Source organism: Oryx dammah, unplaced genomic scaffold, assembly GCF_014754425.2.
Source record: "Oryx dammah isolate SB20612 unplaced genomic scaffold, SCBI_Odam_1.1 HiC_scaffold_15, whole genome shotgun sequence".
Lineage (NCBI taxonomy): Eukaryota > Metazoa > Chordata > Mammalia > Artiodactyla > Bovidae > Oryx > Oryx dammah.
Genome location: NW_024070199.1, coordinates 40540722 through 40564359, shown reverse-complemented (window position 1 = coordinate 40564359; position 23638 = coordinate 40540722). Strand labels below are relative to the sequence as shown.

The 23638-nt window shown below is 40.0% G+C and overlaps 1 protein-coding gene across 3 annotated transcripts in view; it reads right to left on the bottom strand.

Annotated features, from left to right (window-relative positions):
* The window catches only part of RTN3 (reticulon 3), a 71243-nt gene that overhangs the window by 14016 nt on the left and 33589 nt on the right, over positions 1-23638 (bottom strand). Inside the window, exon 2 of one of the 3 annotated variants that reach the window (XM_040256106.1) lies at positions 20863-23175. The exons of the other annotated variants lie outside the window; for them this stretch is intronic. Within the exon in view, the coding sequence (XP_040112040.1) occupies positions 20863-23175 (2313 nt within the window). The remainder of the gene's footprint in view (positions 1-20862; positions 23176-23638) is intronic. 3 annotated transcript variants of the gene reach the window in all.

The following is a 23638-nucleotide window of genomic DNA, read 5'->3' as shown; positions in this document are numbered from 1 at the left end:
ACCTGGTGCAGAGCTGATTCACTGGAAAAGACCCTGATGCTGGGAAAGATTGAGGGCAAGAGAAGACGGGCGCAACAGAGGATGAGATGGCCGGATGGCATCACTGACTCAATGGACATGAGTTTGAGTAAACTCAGAGAGACAGTGATGGACAGAGAAGCCTGGAGTGCTGCAGTTCATGGGGTCACAAAGAGTCGGACATGACTTAGAAACTGAACAACAACAACAAAAACATTGTTTTCATGGCTTAGAAGACTAAAAATTGCTAAATTGTTAATTTATCTATAATTCTAAGTAATTCTAGTCTGAATTTCAGTAGGTTTTTTAAAAAATAGAAATAGACAAACTGATTTTAAAATTCCTATGGAAATGTGAAGGACCTAAAAGAGCCAAAACAACTTTGAAGAAGAATAAAGTTAGAGGACTAAGCCTGTCTGATTTCAAGGGTTGTATAAAGTTACTACGATCAAGACAGTATGCTGCTGCTGCTAAGTCACTTCAGTCGTGTCCGACTCTGTGTGACCCCACAGACAGCAGCCCACCAGGCTCCCCCGTCCCTGGGATTTTCCAGGCAAGAACACTGGAGTGGGTTGCTATTTCCTTCTCCAATGCATGAAAGTGAAAAGCGAAAGTGAAGTCGCTCAGTCGTGTCCGACTCTTCGCGACCCCACGGACTGCAGCCTAACAGGCTCCTCTGTCCATGGGCTTTCCAGGCAAGAGTACTGGAGTGGGGTGCTATCGCCTTCTCCTTCAAGACAGTATAGTACTGGCTTAAAGACACAGCAGAGCAATAGACCGTCTACAAAGTTCAGAAATAGGTTAAATGGACAAACTATTTTTTGACAAAGCTGCTAAGTCAGTTCCCTGTCTTAGCTAAGACAGGTTTCCCTGGTGGCTCAGACTGTAAAGAATCCGCCCGCAATGCAGAAGACCTGGGTTCAATCCCTGGGTTGGGAAGACCCCTTGGAGGAGGGCATGGCAATCTACTCCAGTATTCCTGCCTAGAGAACCCCCCGACAGAGGAGCCTGGTGGGCTACAGTCTATGGGGTCACAGAGTCAGACACGACTAAGCGACTAAGCAGAAGACTGTTCATGGTAGAACTGAGTCTTTAACAAATGGTGTCAGAACAACAGAATATACATATGCAAAAATCTCCAAATCTCTTTTTATCAATACCTAGCATGATATGTAAAAATTAACACAAGAGGATCACAGACTTAAAATGTAAAACTTAGTACTATATAACTACTAGAAGAAATCAAACAAAAATCTGTGCTGGAGATGTTCGCAGTAATAGCTTCATGAGTGTAGACATATATCAAAACTTACCAAGTTACGTATTTTAAATATGTGCAACTTATTGCACAGCAATTAAGCCGCAATAACACATTTTTTTTTTTTAAGTTAAATGACCATGCTGCTGCTGCTGCTGCTAAGTCACTTCAGTCATGTTCGACTATGTGTGACCCCATAGAGGCTCCCCCGTCCCTGGGATTCTCCAGGCAAGAACACTGGAGTGGGTTGCCATTTCCTTCTCCAATGCATGAAAATGAAAATGACCATGAGGTAATATATATTATTTTTGGTCTTCAAGTGGTTATTCTAACAAAAACTTAGCAATGATTCATGAGACAGAGTCAGAGGAAAAGGAAGAATAATGAACAGAAAAGCCTTTTTAATTTGAAGTCTTTTACTATGAATTCAGACTTCATAATATTCCAAGCTTACCTCTGTATTGTCTGTAAGTAAAAATGTCTGATAAATAACAGAACAGTTTCCCAACCTCTTAAACTACTCAGAAGTATGATTTATAAACAACAAATGTATACATTCTTATGAAGATTAAATTTTATTTAAAAATTACCAACAAAGGAAACTTTACTCTAGCAATCTGGTTACTGTGTCATTCAGAGAGAAGCAACCTATGGTCTTGGACACTAAAGGCAACATCAGAGATGATTATGAAAGGCATTAGTTAGATCCAGCTTTAGGTACGACAGTGAATTAAGCAACACTTATTTTAGGTATTATTCTGCTTTCTCTTTCGAGCCCCTTCATGCCTCCTGGCTTCCACTTGGCTCCAGATCCCTACCTGGTGACACACTTTATCCTCAGCTTTAGAGTCAGTACAGCCAAGAACAAACTCTGCTCCAGACTGCCTGGGTTTTCATCGTCTTATGTTTACTAGCTGTGTGATGCTGAGCAAGACACAGTCTCTCTGTGCCTTGGGCTTCTCATCTGCAAAATGGAGCAGTACAGTACCTGGTTTATAGTGATGTTGCCTCCATTGAATGGGTTAATGAGTGGAAGTGCTCAGAACACTACTGATTAGGTAGGGACACAATGTTTGCTATTATTATTATTCATTTGACTGCCAATGCCTATCATTAAAATGGAAAATTAAGAACTAAAGTTAAAATCTGCTACAAAGAAATAAAGATTTTTCTTCTCTTTGTTGCTAAATTTCCTATGAAAAAGGAGTTGCACTGTCAGCACTGATTAAAAAAGAGAGAGAATGGTGTGTGAAAAGTTAGAAGAAAGCAGAGGGGGCAGGAGGTAAACAAAATATGACAAGGGGGCCTACAGGTAGACTGAACTGGCATAGATGAGAGGTGCCAGCATAGAGGTGGAAACCTAAAGCCATGAGAAAAGACGTCACCTAGGGGCGTCTTAGAACACCTCAAAACCCACTCATTCTGCCCTCCAAGCAGTAACCCCAAACAGTTACAGAAACAGGGCTCACTTCTCCTTCTCCCTCATCCCCTACACTCAAACACCATGGCCTGACAAAGCCTACCTTCTGGAATCTATTCACGGGGAAAATAGGATCCTAACTGAGCGTCAATGGCTAACAAACTGCTACTCTAGTACACTATCTTACTGAGACAGAATTAAGCCTTGGCTCATCTTTTCCAGTGATAATGAACATAGCTGGGAGGCTCCCTTAGAAGTGAGGCATCCAATTCTAATTGCCCCAGTAGGAGCCCTGGAGAAGGAAATGGCAAACCACTCCAGTATTCTTGCCTGGAGAATTCCATGGACAGAGAAGCCTGGCGGACTACAGTCCATGGAGTCATGAAGAGTTGGACACAGCTGGGCAGCTAACACTTACACTTACTTAGCCTCTTCCAATGTTCGAAGCATCACTAAGAACAAAGCTAGTGGAGGTGATGGAATTTCAGTTGAACTATTTCAAATCCTAAAAGATGACGCTGTGAAAGTGCTGCACTCAATATGCCAGCAAATTTGGAAAACTCAGCAGTGGCCACAGGACTGGAAAAGGTCAGTTTTCATTCCAATCCCAAAGAAAGGCAGAGCCAAATAATGCTCAAACTACCACACAATAGCACTCGTCTCACACGTTAGCAAAGTAATGCTCAAAATTCTCCAAACCAGGCTTCAACAGTATGTGAACCATGAACTTCCAAACGTTCAAGCTTGTTTAGAAAAGGCAGAGGAACCAGAAATCAAATTGCCAACATCTGTTGGATCACTGAAAAAGCAAGAGAGTTCCAGAAAAACATCTACTTCTGCTTTATTGACTATACCAAAGCCTTTGACTATGTGGATCACCACAAACTGTGGAAAATTCTTAAAGAGATGGGAATACCAGACCCCCTACCTGCCTCCTGAGAAACCTGTATGTAGCTCAAGAAGCAACAGTTAGAACTGGACATGGAACAACAGACTGGTTCCAGATAGGAAAAGGAGTACATCAAGGCTGTATATTGTCGCCCTGCTTATTTAACTTATATGCAGAGTACATCATGAGAAACGCTGGGCTGGAAGAAGCACAAGCTGGAATCAAGACTGCCGGGAGAAATTTCAATAGCCTCAGATATTCAGATGATACCACCCTTATGGCAGAAAGCGAAGAACTAAAGAGCCTCTTGATACAAGTGAAAGAGGACAGTGAAAAAGCTGGCTTAAAACTCACCATTCAGAAAACTAAGATCATGGCATCTGGTCCCGTCACTTCATGGCAAATAGATGGGGAAACAGTGGAAACAGTGAGAGACTTTTTATTTTTGGGCTCCAAAATCACTGCAGATTGTGACTGCAGCCATGAAATTAAAAGATGCTTGCTCCTTGAAAGAAAAGCTATGACCAACCTAGACAGCATATTAAAAAGCAGAGATATTACTTTGCTGACAAAGGAAAACCTAGTCAAAGCTATGGTTTTTCCTGTGGTCATGTATGGATGTGAGAGTTGTACTGTGAAGAAGGCTGAGCGCCGAAGAATTGATGCTTTTGAACTGTGGTGTTGGAGAAGACTTTTGAGAGTCCCTTGGACTGCAAGGAGATCCAACCAGTCCATCCTAAAGGAAATCAGTCCTGAATATTCATTGGAAGGATGGATGCTGAAGCTCAAGCTCCAATACTTTGGCCACCTGACGCGAAGAGCTGACTCCTTAGAAAAGACCCTGATGCTGGGGAAGATTGAAAGCAGGAGGAGAAGGGGATGACAGAGGGTGAGATGGTTGCATGGCATCAGTGACTCAGTGGACATGAGTCTGAGTAAGCTCCGGGAGTTGGTGTTGGACAGGGAAGCCTGGAGTGCTGCAGTCCATGGGGTCGCAGAGTTGGACACAACTGAGCGACTGAACTGAAGTAAGCCTCTTCCAAAGTCCTGAGCTAGTACAGTGGGTGCTGGGAAAAAATGAAAAAAAAAAAGTCTCCAAACTACAAAGTTCGTGTTTTCCTAACTTTTCAGTTATAACTGTATTATATTATCACATAACTTAAAATTTATTTTTATTTGAAAGACCCTTACTTTTTTCTAGTTATGTTTCAATCTGTTTAAAGTCTTGTGTTATACTAAGTATTTCTTAGAATCCATTTCCAGCTTCTTTGTATAAGTTTATGTAAACGAAGTAAAGAATTTCTGTTATCTTATTTTGCTAATGGCAGATTAAGCATATGACAGTGAATGTCTATATTAACCAAGAGTGTTTATGTTGCTGGTAGAATTATGAGCGGTTCATTGCTTTCTTTAATTTTCCAAATCTTCAGCATATTTTTTACTTTAAAAACTTTAAAGGATGTCTACCTTTTGCCATGGAGAAGGAAACCCACTCCAGCAATCTTGCCTGGAGAATTTGTCCATGGGGTTGCGTAGAGTCAGGCTTGACTGAGCAACTCTAACTCACCTTTTGCCTGTATTATTTAAGGGTGCAGTAACCTTATTACACCAAAAGAGGGCGCTAACATAGCCAATGGTCATCTCAAGACTGAGGGAAAGAAATCGGCTCTTGCCAATTCCAATGAGCACAGCCTTGTTGACTCCTTGCCTATTGACTTTTATTACTAAACCAGGAAAACACCTTGGTTTGATGCCAATGTCAACCATTCCCAAAGCCATTCTCAAACTTTACTCTCCCAAGTGTACTCCTCAAAGAAAGAAAAGAAAGGCTGCTCAAACGCTTATTCTGAAAAGGAATAAATGTGCAAAGAAATTTTAAGGTTTAGTAGCCCATAAGCTTTAACTTCATTTTCAAAAATAACTCTCTAAGTAAGGATCCATACAACATGTTCCACCTTCTAAGCACTAATTTTCCAAAATTTGTTAATACAAATCTCTAAGATTTAAAAGTGACTGCAATAACTACAAGAAAAAAATTCATGACCACAATACGAAAACTTCTTTAACAAATGGGGAAATTGAACAGCTAAGTTTTTTATATGACTAATTATTTCTGTAAAGAAAAGTATACAGACATTTCCAGACTGATTATTTTCTTTGGTTACTTTTGTTATTAATAATTCATTATAAGTGAAGCCATTTTTTGAGTTATAAGACATTGGATAATGCATTTATAAACTTAAGAGCCAAATTCTATGGCTGCTGAAATGGGTTAATAGTCTGCTCTACTACAGATTGATCCTTAACAAAGACACTCCCTCAAGATGGCACAGAAGGGTCACTGGCAGAATACAAAACTCTGTCAATGACAAACATACATACTTTTGGTCATGCATACACTTGGCAGCAGGCCAAGGAAATTTGTAGGAACCCCTTTCAAGCCAGTATTCCTCTCAAAGACTGTCTGGAAGGAGTTTTTCATTTATTTAAATAATCTAACATCCCCTTCCCCCAAGCCTTCAATTTTAGATTTTAAAAGCACACAAGACAAAATGGTACTGACTACCCTTCCCCACCAAAACCGATAGATCTGAACATGTGAACTTTTGAACTAAGTTATCTAAAGAATACAATTAAAGATAATAAATGTAGTGCTAAATCATGATGGAAAGGATAGACACAAAACCCTGGCTTTAGTTTCTTAGCTTTTTTCTTTCCTTCTAGGTCCAGTTGGTTATTTCCACATGCTTGACAACCACTTAATTCTCCAACTGAGAAAGTTTAGACTTAAGTCTGAAGAAGTTATCAGATCAAATCTAAAATGAAAACAAAACACTAGTTAACGTGAAAGCTCAATCAAACTTGAAAAGCGAGTTTATGCCCTTCGTGTGTCTTTCTTTGTAATTCAATCTTCCATGCTAGTGATGTTATGGCAATGTGACATTTCTCTTATGGTTACAACACACTTGGATTTGTATGCTTCTCTGACAGTCTATTAAGGAATGCAGATAAGTGACAGAGTTTCAGACTATCGTAATAAGTAATAAAACTATTTTCTTCTTTAAAACAAACTGACACTCCCTAAAATCTTTACCAGTAATAAGCAAAAGAAGTTTTAAACATAAAAGTACTAGGTATTATATGAATAATACACATACCCTTGACCTTTGAGATACTCTCTCCATTTTCCTTAGCTCTACTGAATGTTTCCCTCATGGGAAAACGGGCTGCGACGGCTTCCCTCCACTCTGCTTTATTTTGCACCCCCTCTCCCCCTGCCAGCATTTAATTTCCTCCCAACATACAGCAAAGCTGAAAACAGTTTAGAGTGAACACCCATATAATCACTAACTAGATTTTTACTAGCAATGTCTTATTTTAACTTTTTTTTAACATGGTAAGTATATGTAAGAAAATTTACCATCTTAACCATTTTTAAGTATGCAGTTCAGTGACATTAACTACAGCCATTGTTGTGTAACTATCACCACGATCATTAACGCTTTGCTACGCTTACTTATGTATTTGTTCCTCTTATCTACTAGTCCATTTTAATTTTTTAACGTGTTCCAAAGTAAATGGCAAATATCAGGAAATCATCTTCAGTGTGCATATCATTAACAAAGTTCAATATTTATTGTTTTTCTTTTGATATAAGATTTACATACAATTAAACAGACAACACATTCACTGAGTTTGGACTCATGCGCTCACCCACATAACTCTATCAAACTACAGAACATTATCACTGCCCCAAGAAGTTTACTCCTGTACCGTCCCAGCCAACACTCCGAGGTAGCCACAGCACTGATCTGATTCTTTTCCGTACACACAACAGTCTGCTTGTTCTACAATTTCATATAAATAGAATTGTGCAGTATGAACCACTGCTGTACTGCTTGTTTCACTTTTCATAGTTTCTGAGATTCATCCATAAGTGTTGCAAGTATCAAAAGCTAAGTAGCTACACCACAGGTTATCTATTCTTTTACTGATGAATGGCTGTGATGAAGAAAACTGCTATGAACATACACAAGTGTTCGTCCGAGTATTTTCATTTCTCTACAGCAGAGTTGCTAGGTCACGGGGCAGGTGCATGTTTAGTTCTAGAAACTGGACAACATTTCTCCAAAATATTTGTACTACTTTGCATTCTTGCCAATAGTTGGAGAGTTAGTTGTCAGTCTTTAATCATTCAGGTGGATGTGTAATGATCTTAATTATATGAAGACTTGTGACGTGAACATTTTCACTGATTATAGGGTTATTTGTTTACCTTCTGTGAAGCGTCAGAATCTTTTCTGCCCACTTTATTTTATTTGCCCTTTTATTGTTGAAATGTAGTTTTAAGCATTATTCTGGATACTATTCCTTCATCAGATACATATTTTGCAAACACTTTATCCTAGTCAATAGCTGGCTTATTAGTGGTATCTTTTAATGAGCAAGCTTTACTTCTGATGAAGTCTAAATAACTCATTGATCCTTTATGATGAGTGCATTAACTTAACAAACCTTTGGCTACCTTCAAGTCATGAAGATATTCTATGCTTTCTTCTAAAAGTTTCATGATTTTAGTTTTTATGTTCATGCTTCTGATCCATTTTCACTTCATTTTTGCACATCATATGAAGTAGGGGTTGTGGCAGGCAGAATGCTAAGATGGCCCCCAAAACTCTTACTCCTCGGTGTACATGTTGTATGTATTTCCTCCTGCTCCCAAATGTGAGCAGAACCTGTGGATGTGATGGGATAGTCACATATCCAAGTTTCAGTTATGTAAGACCCTGTAGCAGCCTGGAGAGAAATCCTGACAGCTTTGAAAAATTAAACTAGCATGTTGTGAGAGAGTCTGAAGACCGGGGATCTGAGCGCAGCCTCTTGGAGCTAAGCCGAGACTGCTGCCCCACAGCCAGTAAACTAGAAAATGAAATCCTGAATAGAGGATCTGGCCTAACCTGTGCCTGAACTCCTGATCCTTGAAAACTGTGAAAGTACAGTGTTAGTCACTCAGTCGTGTCTGATTCTTTGTAACCCCATGGACTGTAGCCCACTAGGCCCCTCTGTCCATGGAACTTTTCAGGCAAGAATACTGGAGTGGGTCGCCTATCCCTTTTCCAGGGGATCTTCCCAACCCATGGATCGAACCCAGGCTTCCCCCATTGTGGTAGATTCTTTACCATCTAAGTGACCAGGGAAGCCCTTGAGATGATAAACTTGTGTTAAGTTACCAAGTTTTTGGTAATGTGTTATTTCTGGATTCTTTGTTTCTTTCATTTATTTGTTGACTCTTCTGCAAGTTCCACAGTCTTTATTAGTGGAGTTTTCTAATGTCTTGGAGGAAGTATTCCAAGTCCTCAATTTTGCCTTTTCAAGATTGCTTTGGGTGTTAGGTCTGTATTTCCAAAGAAATTTTAGAATAAGCTTGTCAATTTCTATTGAAAAATTCTTCTAGGACTTTGAATTGTACTGAATCCACAGGTGAATTTGGGTAGGACTGACTTCTTTACAATATCAAGGTTTCCAATCCATGAATACAGCATGGTTCTCAGACAGTTCTTTGGCTTCTTTCTGCAGTTTTTTAATTTTCAGTATAGAGATCCTGCATATTTTTTTTAGTTGCATTTATTCCTATTTTGTGCTTTCATGTTATTGTAAATGGAACTTTAAAAGCATTTTTTGTTTTCTCATTATTTGTTGCTAGCATATAACAAATAAAACTGAATTTTGTGTATTAATTTAATATCCTGTAACTGCTGAATAATTCATTTGTTAGTCTTAGCAGTTGCTTTGAAGATCCCTTAGGATTTTTCTATGTACACAATTATATAATCTGCAAATTAAGACAGCTTTACTTTTTTTCCAATAGTCATTCCTTTTATTTCTATTTCTTGTATTAATGCAAAGGGGAGGATCTCCAGTATGATGGTAAATACAAATGGTGAGGGTGACATCTTTACCTTGTACCCGATGTCAGGGGAAGTGTTCAATATTTTGGCATTAATTATAATGTCAGTTGTAGTTTTTATTTTTTTTAAACAACACATCACATATATTTACCAGACCAGAAGCACTGACCCCGGTGAGCCTCTTGGCCCCCATCCAGGGGGAGTGAGAGCCTTGCGGCCGACCACAGAGAGAGAGGAGAGAGCCTGCTCCACCCCCAGCAAGACCGACAGAGAGTGCTTTGCATAGATACAGAGTCAGAGGATCAGTTGTAGTTTTTAACAGATACCATTTATTAGACTGAGATTACTTTCTATTCCTGGTTTGATGAGAGCTTTTATCAGAAAAGGATGTTGAGATTTTTCAAATCTTTTCTGAATCGACTCACATACTCACCTAGATTTTCTATGTTAATGTGGCAAATTATGTTGATTGGTTTCTGATCTTAAAACAAGCTCCTATTCCAAGAACAAACCCCACTTAGCCACGATACATTAACATTTTGATATAGTGCCGGATTTGATTTGCTGTTAATGTTTTGTGAAGGACTTCTCATTTTATTATGTTCCTGAGTGGTATTAGTTTATAATTTTCTTTGTAGTGTCTTTCTCTAGTTTGTGTATCACTATAAATTTACTAGTCTGAGTTGGAAAGTTGGCCTCCTTTTTCCTTAAATGCTTGAAACACATCCCATCCTGCCTCACCCCCACCCAGTGAAACTGCTGGGCCTGGACTTTAATACGCAATTGTGTTAGCTTTCGTAAACTGTATTTTTCAAAGAACTTGTTTAATTTAAGCTGGCATAAAGGTCATAATATTCTACTGACCTTTTAATATCCATTGGATCTGAAATGATAACTACCTTTTCATGTTTAATATTGGTAACCTGTGTTCTTTTTTCCTGAATCCGTTAAGAAATCAATTTTGTTAATATTTTCAGGAACCAAATTTCGGCTTTGTTAACGTTATTGCATTAATTTTTGCTCTTACCTTTATGATTCCCTTCCTTCTGCTTCCTTTGGATTTACTTTGCTCTTCTTCTAGCTTAAGTTGAAACCTTCAGTTCAGTTCAGTCGATCAGTCGTTTCCGACTCTTTGTGACCCGGTGGACTGCAGCACGCCAGGCCTCCCTGTCCATCACCAACTCCCGGAGTTTACTCAAAGTTATGTCCACTGAGTCGGTGATGCCATCCAATCATCTCATCCTTTGTTATCCCCTTCTCCTCCCGTCTTCAATTTTCCCCAGCATCAGGGTCTTTTCCAGTGAGTCAGTTCTTTGCATCAGGTGGCCAAAGTATTGGAGTTTCAGCTTCAGCATCCGTCCTTCCAACGAATATTCAGGACTGATTTCCTTTAGGATGGACTGGTTGGATCTCCTTGCAGTCCAAGGGACTCTCAAGAGTCTTTTCCAACATCACAATTTAAAAGCATCAATTCTTTGGTGCTCAGCTTTCTTTATAGTCCAACTCTCATACCCATACATGACTACTGGAAAAACCATAGCCTTGACTAGATGGACCTTTGTTGGCAAAGTAATGTCTCTGCTTTTTCATATGCTGTCTAGGTTTTCATTCCAATCCCAAAGAAAGGCAATGCCAAAGAATGCTCAAATTACCACACAAGTGCACTCATCTCACACACTAGTAAAGTAATGCTCAAAATTCTCCAAGCCAGGCTTCAACAGATCATGAACTGTGAACTTCCAGATGTTCAAGCTGGTTTTAGAAAAGGCAGAGGAACCAGAGATCAAATTGTCAACATCCACTGGATTATTGAAAAAGCAAGAGTTCCAGAAAAATATCTATTTCTGCTTTATTGACTATGCTAAAGCCTTTGACTGTGTTCAGTTCAATCACTCAGTCATGTCCGATTCTTTGTGACCCCATGGACTGCAGCATGCCAGGCCTCCCTGTCCATCACCAACTCCCAGAGTTTACGCAAACTCATGTCCATTGAGTCAGTGATGCCATCCAACCATCTCATCCTGTCGTCCCCTTTCCTCCTGCCTTCAATCCTTCCCAGCATCGGTGTCTTTTCAAATAAGTCAGCTCTTTGCAACAGGTGGCCAAAGTATTGGAGTTTCAGTCCTGAATGTTAATTGGAAGGAGTGATGTTGAAGCTGAAACTCTAATACTTTGATTGTGTGGATCACCACAAACTGGAAAATTCTGAAAGAGATAGGAATACCAGACCACCTGACCTGCCTCTTCAGAAATCTGTATGTAGGTCAGGAAGCAACAGTTAGAACTGGACATGGAACAACAGACTGGTTCCAAATCAGGAAAGAAGTACGTCAAGGCTGTATATTGTCACCCTGCTTATTTAACTTATATGCAAAGTACATCATGAGAAACGCTGGGCTGGAGGAAGCACAAGCTGGAATCAAGATTGCAGGGAGAAATATCAATAACCTCAGATAAGTAGATGACACCACCCTTATGGCAGAAAGTGAAGAAAAAGTAAAGAGCCTCTTGATACAAGTGAAAAGAGGAGAGTGAAAAAGTTGGCTTAAAGCTCAACATTCAGAAAACCAAGACCATGGCACCTGGTCCCATCACTTCATGGCAAATAGGTGGGGAAACAGTGGAAACAGTGAGAGACTATTTTTTTGGGCTCCAAAATCACTGCAGATGGCAACTGCCACCATGAAACTAAAAGACGCCTACTCCTTAGAAGAAAGTTGAAATCTTAGATTACTGAATTTATTTTTCTTTTCTAATATGTGCACTTAGAGCTATAAATTTCCCTCTCAGCACTGCACTATATTTCAGAAGTTTGATTATTATATTTTCATTGTTATTCAGTTTAAAAACATCTCAACTTTTTTCTCATGACTTCTTCTTTGAGCTATAGATTATATAAAAGTGACTAGCTTAATTTTCAAATATTTGGGAATTTTCCTAGGTATCTTATTTTCACAGTTTAAAATTTTTGTTTCATTATGGTCTGAGACCATATTGTGTATGATCTTAATCTTTTAAATGTACTGCTTTGTTTGATGGCCTAGCATACTGTCTATACTGGTGAATGTATAACTTGTACATCTGGAAAAGAATGTATTTTATGCCGCTGTAGGGCACAGCGTTCTGTAAGTATCATGCAGGTCAAACTGGTTGGTTGTGCTGTTCAGATCTTTGTGTGTATGCATAGTTGGTTTGTTAACTGCTGAACAAGAGGTATTAAAGCCACTAATTATGATTAAAGAATGGGCTATTTCTCCCTTTAATTCTGCCAATTTTTGCTTCATATATTTTGAAGCTGTTATGAGGTATTACACACACTTAGAACTGTCAAGACATCTTGATATCTTTTATCATGATAACATGTCACTTTTCATTTCTGGTAAAACCATTTGTCTTCCTATGCTTACTTTTGCATGGCATACATTTATATACATTTTTGGTATACCTTTGCCCATCCATTTACTTTCAACTAATGTGTCTTTACATTTAGTGCGTATCTTTTTACAGTCAGTATGTAAGTAGTTCTTGCGTTTCTATGCAGTCTGTCACTCTGCTGGCTGTAGTCTTTAGCCACTAACATACTGATGACTGCACGAGGGCTCCCAAGTCATCACCATGTTTTCCTCTTTTGTTCCCTCACTCTTCCTTTTTGCCTTCTTTTTGATTATTTGAAAGTTTTAATTTAAACTATATGTCTCTGCATTGTTATTTTAGCAAGCACAACATTACCCTTTACTTTTCAATTGACTTAAAATATCATACACTTTATAAAAAATGTAGACTCTTGTTCTACAGTTTAGGTTCACACATTCTTGTTATAAATTGTTCTATCAAATAAACATTACAATCCCTGCACACAGTATAATTTCTCCTTTGAAGTGACGTCGCTCAGTCATGTCCGACTCTTTTCGACCCCATGGACTGTAGCCTATCAGGTTCCTCTGTCCATGGGGTTTTCCAGGCAAGAGTGCTGGAGTGGATTGCCATTTCCTTCTCCAGGGGATCTTGCCGACCCAGAAATCGAACCCAGGTCTCCTGCACTGCAGGCAGACACTTTACCGTCTGAGCCACCAGGGAAGCCCCAATTTCTCCTTTAAACAGTCTTAAATACTTTCTAGAAGAGGGAAAAGAGTTAAGTCTTTTGTATTTACTCAGATATTTACCATTTCCAATGCTCTTCATTCCTTCTGAAAGGCCTGTTTCTATCTGGTATCAATTCCCTTCAATCTGAAGAACTTCTTTTAGTGATTCCTGTAGTGCACGTCTTCTAGTGCCAAATTTTCTTAGTTTTCTTTTATCTGAACATGTCTTTATTTTGCTTTCATTTTTGCAGGGTATTTTTGTTGAAAAGATAAATCTGGATTGACTTTCCCCCTGTTCGGCACTTTAAAAGGTGTTATTTCACTCTCTTGGCATCTGTGGTTTTTGGTGTGCATGCATGCTATGTTGCTTCAGTCGTGTCTGGCTCCTTGTGACCCTATGGACACAGCTCCCCAGGCTCCTCTGTCCAGGCAGGAATACTGGGGCGGGTTGCCGCGCCCTGCCCCTGGGGCCTTCCTGCCCTGGGGCTGGAGCCTGTGTCTCTGAGGCCTCCTGTCCTGGGGCCTTCCTGCCCGGGGGCTGGAGCCCGCGTCTCTCATGTCTCCTGCACTGGCAGGCGGGTGTTTTACCACTTGGGAAGCCTATGGTTTTCGGTTAAGTAAGCTCTAATTACAACTGTCATTTCTTTGTGTCATTTTTCTCCTTATCTTTCATTTCAAGCAATTTGACTTAGATATACTGGGCAGGAAAGGATTAACTCAGCAGTTCTGGAATGCTCAAACCCTGCACGTGCCAAAGAAAGGTCTGTCTTCAGGACTGGGAGATGAAATCTGAGCCAGTGGCATATGCTAGCTGATAAGTGTTCCTCTGTGCCTGGGGCCTTGTGCCATGCTGCACCAGTGTGACCACTTAAGTCTATCTGAACAATATGATTTATGGCAAACACTTGTTCCTGCTCTGGATGGCTGGGGTCTGAGTAGCTGAGGTGAGTCACGGGGGTCAGCATGCCATCCTGAATACCCAGGACTCAGTGAGCTTCCCTAGTTGGCAACACTTTGCATATGCTGTCATGGATCACTGACGGGAGGATTAAGGACAGCTCTGTGTGACTCTGCTGGACACCAGGAAGCTTGTACCTGGCTTCCTCTTGGACTTTGTCCCATGCGCCTTTCCCCCTTGCCAATTCTAATCTGTGTCCTTTTGCTGTGTACAGTGAGTGTAACAGCTTCTGAATCCTACTGGGTCCTTCCAGCAAACCACTGAACCTGACGGTAGTCTTGGGAACCTCTGACACACGTACCAAGGTATGGTTTTCTTCATCCTTATCCTAACAGGTGTTTGCCAAGCTTCTTTAATCAGTAAATGTGTTTTTCAAAAAATTTGATTTTTTTTTTTTGCCATATTATCTTCAAATATGTTCTTCCCCAACTTCTCACTTTCCTCTCTTCTGGGACCCCAACTATACAAGTTAGGTCTTACAATATTGTCCCAAAGTTCCCTGAAGCTTGGTAATAAACTTTTTCTTTCTGTTCTTCAGATTGGATTGTTTTCTGTTCATCTATCATTAGGTTCACTGATTCTTCTATCATCTCTGTTTTACCATTAAGGCCACTTGGTAAATTTTAAGTTTAGCTACTATATTACAGAATTCCACTTTGCTCTTTTTAAAAAAATAACTTTCCTTATTTATATTTTTGGCTATGCTGGCTCTTCGCTGCTGTGTGGGTCAACTTTTCTCTAGTTGCATTGAGCGGGGCCTACTCTCCACTGGTGGTAGGCCGGCTTCTCATTGTGGCAGCATCTCCTGTGGTGGAGCAGAGGCTCTAGAGAGCACAGGTTTCAGCAGCTGCAGTGCATGGGTTTAGTTGCCCAGCAGCATGTGGGGTCTTTCTGGACCAGAGATCAAAAAAACTGCTGTCCCCTGCATTGTAAGGCGATTCTTAACCACTGGACCACTGGGAAAGCCCTAATAATAAGTCTTCTATTAAAATTTTAACCACCCTGTCAGACGCCAACTTCAGTCTTCCTCTGGCAAGAAACAGTAAAAATAGAAAATTAATTTCATGTTGTCTGTTCTTGGAAGCGTCAGTCCTTTTTAGAATTTGCCCGCTTTTGCTCATTTTCCCAGTGCTTTCAGGCCTCCCTTTCTGTCCCACAGTTCTGTTCAGAGTATACAGTTACATGAAGAAAGTATCCGTGCCCTGTGGCATGTGGGATCTTAGTTCTCTGATCAGGGAAATGAACCTGTGTCCCCTGCGATGGAGGTGCAGATGCTTCTTTAAAAAAACAGTTTCAGTTCTTTGTATCGTTTGGTCTGTTGCTGTGCGCAGGCTCTCTCCAGTTGCGGAGAGCCGGACGACTCCCCGGTGTGGGTGCGCAGGCGCTCTCTAGTTGCAGAGAGCGGGAGGACTCCCCGGTGTGGGTGCGCAGGCTTCTCCAGTTACGGAGAACGGGGACGACTCCCCGTTGTGGGCGCGCAGGCTTCTCACTGTGGTGGTTTCTCTGGAGCACGCGGGCTTCAGGAGCTGCGGCACAGGGGCGCAAGAGTCGCGGCTGACGGGCTCTAGAGCGTGGGCTCCCTACTGGTGGCACATGGGCTTAGTTGCTCCACTGCATGTGGGTCTCCCTGGACTAGAGATCAAACCAGTGTTCCCTGCACAGCAAGGCAGACTCTTACTGGACTTACTGGACCACCAGAGAAGTCCCAACAAAGGTTCAGTAAAAGCCTACTTGGCCACATTGCAAGAAAAATCACTGTGATCTTGTTTTTAAAAATTTACTTCAGAATCACACTGTGTGTAGGTATACAGATTCACTTATAATGACATGAAAATAAGTATTCCGAAAACCTTGTTTTTTAACTTGTTTTTTCTACTTTAAGTATTCATCATATAATAAGAACTCTAGTGTTAAATAACAGTTTTTATAAATAAACTATGAACATTTTTGCATAACAGAAGAAACTCCAACTTTGACAGCAAATTGATAGTAATTAGAAAAATAAAGCACATACACAGAAAGTGAAATTGATAAGCAGTGGCATAAGGACCCAAGAGAAATATGTGCATATGTATAAAAACAGATGAGTACAGGATGTTAACTTTAGCAATGTCTAGTAATAGTAAAACATAGAAAATAACCCAAATATTAGTTAAAAGAAAAATATAGTAATAAAATGGGTTACTACACAGCTATTAAAATAAATAAAATTATATATACCTCCACATGAAAAGAGTTAAAAAATCTAATGTTGAATGAAACAAGTTGCATAACAAAGATAATATTAATTTATTTTGGGGGTGAGCTCTGCATGGTATGAAGGATCTTAGTCCCCCACCAGGGAACTAAACCCACGCTCCTAGCAATGGAAGCACAGATTTTTAACCACAGGACCACAAGGGAAATCCCAACAAAGATAAAATTAATAAAGTTTTAAAAGCACAAAAAATACCCTATATGCCTACATTTAAAATGTAGTGGAGCAGAAACTAACACAACACTATAAGATAATTTCCCTCTGGGGAAATGGGGGAATTGGGTCAGATGGTAATCAAAGGGTCCTTTAGTTCAAAAGCAAATATTAATTAACAATAGAAGTTAATTCTAATATACAGAAATACAAGTGTATTTTTTTTTGTACTTCACATCAACCTATAACAACTCCAAAGGCTATATAACATTCAATAGCACAGGTATGTTACACACTCCAACAATCTTTAATTGTTAAGTCACTAAGATACCCGCCACTATTGTAAACAGCCCTACAAAGAATATCTCTATAGCTGTTTTTGCACATAAATTTCTTTCCCCCTTAGAATACATACCTAGAAACAAAATTGCTAGGTCATTTCCAGGTCTGTTATATACTGCCATATATACCACAGAATAGCAAAAGAAAAATAAAATACCATTAATTTTTTCATAGCTTCCTTTGCCTATTTTCCCCAACAACTTTAGGCAGAATATAATTACAGAATTGGTTTTACTTTAGAAATGAAGACTGTTCAGATACACTGCTTAGAGCTAGATGCTGGTATATATTAGTATAATTTACATCTTAAAAGATTTATTCATGATGTAAGACAATTTTAAAAGGTTTTCAATTCTGAAACCTTCAAAGGAAGAACTTTTAGCTTCTTGGTCTAATTATACTAGTTTTCTTTAATTATCATCTAAAAATGTCTATTAATCATAGAATATGGTCAGTGACAAAACGACTTAAACTTGCATAGTCCTTTTCATCTCTCACACTGGATTAAATAACTCAGTTGAGATTTACTAATAATTAGTATTTACACAGTACTTTATTTACTATAGGATCTTCCTTGGTGGCTCAGACGGTAAAGCATCTGCCTACAATGTGGGAGACCTGGGTTCAATCTCTGGGTGGGGAAGATCTCCTGGAGAAGGGAATGGCAACCCACTCCAGTATTCTTGCCTAGAAAATGCCATGGACGGAGGAACCTGGTTAGGCTACAGTCCATGGGGTCGCAAAAAGTAACACTATGCTGCTGCTGCTGCTAAGTCACTTCAGTCATGTCCGACCCTGTGCGACCCCAGAGACGGCAGCCCACCAGGCTCCCCCGTCCTTGGGATTCTCCAGGCAGGAACACTGGAGTGGGCTGCCATTTCCTTCTCCAATGCATGAAAGTGAAAAGTGAAAGTGAAGTCGCTCAGTCATGTCCGACCCTTAGTGATCCCATGGACCGCAGCCCACCAGGCTCCTCCGTCCATGGGAGTTTCCAGGCAAGAATATTGGAGTGGGGTGCCATTTCCCTCTCCTTCACTATGAAGAAGGGCAAAATACCACAATATTAACAAAGCAAGATGCCAAACCAATTTGGCTAATTGTCAAAGGTCACACTAAAGCAGGAATTTGCCAGAATTAGACACTGGATTGTTACCTAATTTCTATACACCTCATCACTTCAAAAACCTATGTTTAAGAATTTTGACAACAACTCATGAAGAAAACTAGTATTTACCAGGGTCAGAGAAATGGTATTGATGATCACCTACATCAACATCCTCACTTTATAGATAAGGAAGCTAAAGCCCCAAAAGGTGATGTAACTTAATTGTTTAAAGTCACATTTCTAGACAGTGTAAAGCAACAATATGGATTCAGGTCTCTTTAATCCAAGTTCAACTATCTTCAACTTCTAGAGTGTAACAGCTATCCTTAACTGCCATTTCACACTTTTTGAGTTTATAAAAAAGCCTGTTTTCACAGATAATTATTAACAATGCATTCAGTAACAAATAATGATCCAGGATATGCCAGGTCCTGTACTTGCTGCTAAATGAATATGTACTGTATACTAGGCCCAAGGCAATGGCACCCCACTCCAGTACTCTTGCCTGGAAAATCCCATGGACGGAGGAGCCTGGTGGGCTGCAGTCCATGGGGTCGCTAAGAGTCGGACACGACTGAGTGACTTCACTTTCACTTTTCACTTTCATGCACTGGAAAAGGAAATGGCAGCCCACTCCAGTGTTCTTGCCTGGAGAATCCCAGGGACAGGAGAGCCTGGTGGGCTGCCGTCTATGGGGTCGCACAGAATCGGACACGACTGAAGCGACTTAGCAGCAGCAGCAGGCCCTCTAAAGAAAGCTGAGGACTGAAGAATTTGATGCTTTTCAACTGTGGTATTGAAGAAGACTCTAGAAAGTCCCCTGGACTGCAAGGAGATCAAACCAGTCAATCCTAAAGGAAATCCATCCTGAATATTCATGAAGGACTGATGCTGAAGCTGAAGTTCCAATACTTTGGCCACCTGATATGAAGAACTGACTCATTAGATAAGACCCTGATGCTGGGAAAGAATGAAGGCAGGAGAAGGGGATGACAGGATGAGATGGTTGGATGGCATCACCGACTTGATAGATACGAGTTTGATGAATCAAAGAGCTGGTGATGAACCGGGAAGCCTGGTGTGCTGCAGTCCATGGGGTTGCAAAGAGGTGGACACGACTGAGTGACTGAACTGAATGAACTGAGGCTCTTTATAACCTGCATTTATACTTTTAATCTTCACACTATTATAAAGTAAGTACCATTATTATCTCTATTTTAAGGATTAAGATTTAGTAAGGTTAAATAACCTGTCCATGGTCTTTGGTAAAGAAATACCTTTATAAAATAAGAAGTAAATGGTGCCTTTCTGCCGCAGGCTATGATGGGCAGCAGTCATGGTTCTTGAGCAGCCTATGGCTGTGGACTTCAAGGTGACCCACAGATCCCAGCAGGTAACCTAACCAAGCAAGCAAGTTAGTGGTACCCTGGCTGGAAGAAGTGACCAGAGGGAAGTGGCTGCAAAGGACTGAGCCCCCTTCTGATTCTGTGCATAATAAAACCTTTACAGGGGAAAAAAAAATGGTACAACCTCATTTAAAAAGTTTCTCTTAACAAAAATCTCATTTTCTTTTAAATATTATAACTCTGTGTCTGATTTCATTTGAAAGAGGAATCTATTGTTTAAAAAGTTTGGAAAACCACAGAGCCCTGCATAGCACCTAATCCTGACCACACTGATCATACTCCAAGTGCAGAACATCATATCAGATCAGAGGTTGGGGGTTGATTCTGGAGGCTTTATAGATCTTTTTTTCATTACACTAAGACACCAGAACAGACAGCATCTGAAGTGATTTAAATGAAGGTCAACAGCTAGGAAAGTAATCACTCAAATAAACAGAAGACAAGCAGAAGGGCTTCCAGTACCATACAAAGAGTTTTGACCTGAAGAATGTCAACAAGGTCCAAAGTAGAACAATGCATGAGTTCTCCTAAAGCATCACTGGCACGACTGTACTACAGTACTGGTTGCCTACTTTCAGAGCATAAAATCTCTGTGGTATAAGATCAAATTAATTAAAAGTTTCATTTGTTATCTTCCCAGCAGGAATTGCTTTCTCTTTGATTGCTAAATAGATTTTACAAGGGCTAGGCAAAAAACCCAAGGGCTAAGCAGTGCTAGTATTACGGAGATTTTATCATAACCTGTGCAAATAAGAGCCTAGTGATAGTCTTAAAAGCAGCAATCTCCACTACAGTCTAAGTATAATGAAAAAACTGGACCATGACATTTTTTTCCTTTAGGAGAATATTAATTTTAACAAGTAGTCTCCTGCTTTGGGAAACATTTGTGTAAGAAAACCAAATCAAACAACCATTAAAAAAAAAATCTACCTTTCCCCATTATATAGTATATTTTATTCTAGTTGTAATTTAGTGATATAAATCAGAGACTAAGAAAAATGGCCCTCTAAGTAATCAATCACAGCAGAATTAACCACATGCAGCATTTCTAATGTAAGTGGTTACCTGATACGTCTGTCAGAAGTCTTGTTAGGACAGGCTCGTTTACTGGCTCAGTCTTGCTAAGGCTGGAAATAACCTCTACCCTAGTAGTTTCCTTGATAACAGTGGGCTTCCTGGAAATCTCAAGATCAGATCCAGCCTTGACACCTTTGTGTTCTAGGACATCATATGATCTCTGTGGCCAGGAAGATTCTTTAACATTTGTTAAAGTCTGTTTGAATATTTCTTCAGGAGATTCTCCTTTATCCTGTACTGCAGACTCCTCAACCTTCCTTTCACTCAGTTCTTTAAGTGCTTTGATTGTGAGCTGTTCTTGTTCTAAGTCGAGAGATGCTATTGGAGTACCTTGGGTAGGGAAAACTTCCAGAAGCTCACTCCCATTTGTTTCTTTGCTTTGTTCACTGTATTTGCTTTTTATGTTTTTAATTTCAGAACCACCTGACTTACTCTCATGCAAAACATCTAGAGGAAGAATTGTTTTAAAGTCCTTAGTCTCCTCTGATGTTGCTTCAAAGGTATTGCCTTCACCTTTACCTACTATTACTTTCTCTCTTGTTTCTGTAAAGGCCGCCATCAGGTCCTCTGGGGAAGAATCATCTAGATCTTTCACATTTTTTTCATGCAATGACTCCAAATAGGCAGAGCTTGTCCCACTTTGTGTGAGTTCTGTAGGAGCTGCTTCTGAAGGGAGTTTTGGATTCTCAGCTGCAACAGGCTTTTCAGGAACAGCTTCATGCTTACTACCTGACTGCTTCACTTCTGACGTGCCATTCTTATTAGATACTAGTGAACATACTGCTACACCTGGGCTCCTTTCAAGAGGATCAGGCTGAACTTGTCGTGATTCAGAGTCACTGACCGACCCTTCAAATTTTTCAGATGTTTTGTCTTTCTTGTTACAACTGAGGATCTCTTTGACTTCTCCATCTATTTTTACAACAGGACGTGGGATGGAAACAGGTTTTTCAGCCTGAATTTTGTTGCTCTCAAATGAATTATCTGCTGTGAGGTCCTCTATTACTGTGTCATCAGATTCACCAGAACTATCAGCCTCTGTCACTTCTCCCAACACAGAGATCTGACAGCTCATTCCACCTTTCAGGTGGCTGTCGGGTAAAACTACTTTATCTGTGGCCACTCTAGAACCAAGAGAGACACATTTCTGCAGTGGAGAGCCAGGTGACTCTGAAAGAGTGTTGTCTCTTTTCTGCACACTGTCTTGCACACCTTTGACAGTGACTTCCTGTGTGGAATCACAATGGTCTGGCCTGGCAGTTTCCTGTGGGAGAGGTGTTTCCGCCCAGTCACCTGGTGACTTAGTGTCAGTAGTGCTTCCATTAACAGAACATACAGGAATTTTCTGAGTGTTCGTTTTAAGATTTACAACAGGAATTTCTGAATTATATTCACCTGTGCCAAGTCCTGTAGTTTCTGTGTCGTACTCAGCTTTATCACTCTGCTGTTTCACTTGGGGAACCAAATCCCAAGTCAGTACTTCATTAGTAAAGTTATGCATATCACTCACACATCTAGATACCTCCTCCAATGCTGCAGTTGTGTGTGAAAACTGCCTGGTGAGCAATGCAGAGGCTGGGTAACGCCCTGCTTCTTTCTTTCTCAGTGGAAATACTTTGTCATTAGACTCTGAAATGTCTGCAGGTGATTCTCTACTAGTATGCACTGCCCAGCTACCAAAATCATTTATGCTTTCTTTATATAAGTCTTTAAATTCTTTGTCAAATGCTGCTTTGTCAATAATTACTTCAAATGGTGATTCAGGGGAATCCTTTTCCATAACACCACCTCCTGAAGCTTCAGAAGGAGACAAAGAATACGGACAAATGCCTTCTGCTTTAGGCTGCTGGGTGGCTGGCTTCTGGGCTGTCAGCACAGTGAACTTGTCATCTGCATCCAAGGCAGTTATATCATCCTTATTTGGTTCCTCATTTGGGCTCCTAGACTCTTCATCTTTATTTATCTGTTGTTCCATTTGACCAACTTCCTTTGAGAGAAAAGCAGGATGACCCAGGAAGCTGAGTGGAATGGAAGGACGGTCACAGTGAACTCCTTTTGCAGCAGAAACTGGGGAGTCTTCTGTGTCTTTACTGGTCCCCCAAGGCTTTCCCATCTTTTTCCCATCTAGAAGAGCCAAGCAGTCTTTTTCTTCTTGGGCTAAAAGAATCTGGCTGCCTAACATTTTGTTTTTTACTCCATGTAGTATTGTAAGGTCAGTGTTACATATTTCAGAAGATGAACAAGAGGAGGCACTCTTGATTTCTGAAGGTGGCTCATCAGAGCAAAGAGAGCTCAATCCCTCTACGACCAGAATTTGAAAGAAAAACAATTGTTTACCAGGTACAATTACACATTAGCTAGTCAGGCCAAGCAGCATGCTTTTTATTTTTAAATTCACACACATATATATATATACACACACAGGATGTATATATACATACACACACATAAATATGTAACAAAAACAATGATCAACAGTTATCCTATAAGACATGCATAAAATCGCCAGCAGTAAAACAGAAAAGGCTTATCATGCTACAAACTGCAAATGACAAAAAATTTTCATGACAAAATACTTATCAATCTACATTTTCCCTTTAATGGTAAAGCATGAATAAGGTTATAATAAAGATTGGATAATTTGGGGAAGTGTTTATTCCTTTTCCTTTGGTATTTAGTAGAGCTATTCAGCAGAAACAACGTAATCCATATAAAACAAACATATTATGAAGCACTGATACACTCTCATCTGTAGGTGGAACAA